General features: G+C 39.0%; 1 protein-coding gene across 1 annotated transcript; it reads left to right on the forward strand.

The window, feature by feature from the left end:
• Positions 1–481: 481 nt before the first annotated feature.
• LOC101853439 (general transcription factor 3C polypeptide 1-like) lies at positions 482–2,841 on the forward strand (the record flags this gene model as incomplete). Its single annotated transcript, XM_005113423.1, has 4 exons — positions 482–538; positions 969–1,041; positions 1,496–1,596; positions 2,647–2,841. Coding segments are annotated over exons 1-4 (426 nt in total), but the record flags the coding sequence as incomplete, so codon positions are not given.
• Between the last annotated feature and the right edge of the window lie 245 nt (positions 2,842–3,086).

Consider the following 3,086-nt stretch of genomic DNA (forward strand, 5'->3'; position numbering starts at 1 on the left):
AGATCTTGTCAGTTTGTTGTTATTTGAGCACGTGAAATCCGCTGCTTGCACTGTATGCTTACCGGGAAGCTGAGAATGTTTCTGAGTGTTCTAAAGTCTACTGGGGTAATAATAATAGTTGTCAAGCACATTGAGCTGTCTGTAGAGCGTGGATATGCGCTATATAAATGCAGTTGTTATTATTATTGTTATTTTATGTCCATAGCTGCTGTTCCCTTCTTCTTCGGACCCATCTCAAAGTCCGTCTGCTTATTGTTCCAGTTAGATATTGTTGGAGATGTGTGGGGCAGGACCACACAGGTTGTTGAATCTTCCTGTTGCCCTTTTGCTTTCCCTCTTCCTTACTCCTCTCAAGTGTGTGGGAATGGCATAGATATTAGCAGAGATTTTTTAAAGAACAAACATGAGAAACAAGCTTGTGTCACTAGAGATCTCTTTTGGGGGACAGAGCTAAAGAACATGTTAATTCAGATGAGAGTACATGGGACTAAAGCAGGAAACAGCTAGCATCAGATGGGAGCTTTTCATCATTAAGATGGTAAAAGTTTCGCGGCGAACAGCTCTTTGGTGCTACATTTTAAATTGCTGATATTATAATATGTATATAAGATGATGTTATATTTTGGAGAATTGGGTCGTTGGCGGGTGCTCTGGTGTGGTAAGCTCCTTCTTTCCTGTCAAACCCCTATCATCTTGATGTTGTTATAGATCCAGATCATCTTGATGTCCTCTCCTACTTTTTTTTGTGTATGTTACTCTCTTGTAACACATCTATTCTTCGGCACTTTAATGGCCTTATTGTATTGCAAGTGCCATAAAACTCTTACTAAAATTAAAATCTGTTTGTCTCTCTGGAATATTCTGAAATGATATTATATTCAGGAGAATTGCTATAGCAAGAGACAGAAAAACAGATACTAATTCCTCAAACCAGCTGTGTAAAAATTATTGTACTTTGTGCTCCTCAGAGTGGTAGTCCGCGTGTGTACATGGATGTGGAGGGCTGGCAGCGTTACCTGCCTCCCCTTAAACGACACAACAGTGAGTCACCAGATTCTTTCCATATTGTTTGTCTTTTTTTCTTCCTTAAATTTCAATGTAGGGGTTTTTAATGCCCCCATCAACACAGATTAGATCATATGGGAGGCCTGGTTCCAACCGTGTAAGAGGGATACAACATCCCAGCAGAAAGACCGAGATACTTGATAAAATGTGATTCCTCCGCACTCGGGTGTGTGCGTATGGTAGGGGACCTGCTGCTACGCATGCCCTTGTTTCATTCTTATAATAATTGTACTTGCAATGTGTATTTTTTCTTTTTCGACGAAACATTTCGTGAGCACATGAAACCGATCTCACGGATTAAGAAACTGCAATAAAATAAATCTTCAAAATGTTGAATTAATACATTTTAACAGCTAGCTGAGACTTTTATACTTTACTATCTATACTAAAACACCATATCATCCTGGACTTTACTTTTGTCTTTCCTCAGGTACGTTTGTCCCCAAAAAGGACGGTGTGTGTATGGTGGGGGACCTGCTGCTACACATGCCCCTGTGCCTCTACTGCAGCGTGGTCAACGTCGGCTGGAAGGTTTGTAACCTCTTCTACTCTCATGATCTATTTTTAATTTGTTGTAACTGCACATTTGTGGTGACAGTTGAGTCGATAGTGCCGTAAAACACCTATTCAAATAAAAAAACAAAAAAACCAAAATATTTGTGGCGAGTGTTTCTCTTTCCTTTTTACTCTGAAATACTCATCAGTAGTGGAATTTCTCTCAGGGCTACACTTCTCCCTTCGAGACCTAACATTGACAACACACTCTATGAAACATTACAGCAACTGCAGCAAACCTGCACTTATCACTACATGGCATTGAGCAGAATGGCGAAAGTACAACTGTTGCTGGATCGATAACAACATTAGAATTTCTCTTCTATTTTAACTTTCTTAATTACTTCCAGATATTTTTTCTCCTCTCTTTTCCTTCTTATTTGTCTGTAGATTTTTTTTCTTGACCTTTGTCTGAACATGCTGGTTCCTAATCTATAGAACAAGTCATTTCGTATAGAGTTTTTTGTTGGCTACAAACCTTCGGGGATTGTTACTTTTGGCTTTTATTAAATCAGTACTTCGGTGTCAAAATTTTAAAGTTTCACAATATGTCAAGTTTTTTCAAATGCAGTTCTTTGAATATCTTTTTAAACGACTCTGAATAATCTTATGATTTTGATGAGCAGACAGAGCATGAAGTTTGGTCTAAGTAGCTCTTATGCAGTTGCGAGCGCCGTAAAACCCTCTACAATAAAAAACAAAAAAAAAAAAAAAACTCAAAACGGCCAAAAATGTCAGACAGAACTTTGTAAATCTGAGGTAGTGAATGGGTGGCCTTATAAAGACAATTTTTACTATTTTGTTATTGCCATTATTGCCGTGATACTGTGTGTCGTAAGAAGCGACTAAAAGTGCATAGGTCTGGTCGCCCGAAAAGTGCCAGTTTGCGGAGGGCCAACTACCCAACCCAGTAAAAAACAATAAGTTACAGAAACACGGACAAAGACAATTTTTACTATATTGTTATTGCCATTATTATGATACACACCTCTCCCTCCTCCGCCTGCACCCCCTCCTCTTTCTTAGGTGGATGGTCTGAAAGAAGCCCTCGCCGATCCGGAGACGAGGTTGTACCCCCTGGATGCCCTTCCGTGCGAGCTTCTCTCCCCTTTGCTGTACAGGCGGAAGTACATCGCGCGGATCGTGGACTCGATCCAGACGCTCTGTCAGATGGGTGTGGTCACCTTTAGCCCCAAGGGAATCAAGAGAGATTACGAATATGTAAGATTTTAGAAAATACAACTCTTTTTGGGTTTTTGTTTGGTTTTAGTATGAGTTTTACTGCTCTTATAATACGAGCTGGCAATTCTCCTCAACTGTGAATGGCCAGTGTAAGAAGTAGTAGTAGTAGTAATATTACTATTATTATTATTATTATTATTATTATTATTATTATTATTATTATTATTATTATTATTATTATTATTAATACAAGACATCTTTCCCACCTACTGCCGGGCACCCAT

Source organism: Aplysia californica, unplaced genomic scaffold (assembly GCF_000002075.1).
Source record: "Aplysia californica isolate F4 #8 unplaced genomic scaffold, AplCal3.0 scaffold02325, whole genome shotgun sequence".
NCBI classification, from domain to species: Eukaryota; Metazoa; Mollusca; class Gastropoda; order Aplysiida; family Aplysiidae; genus Aplysia; species Aplysia californica.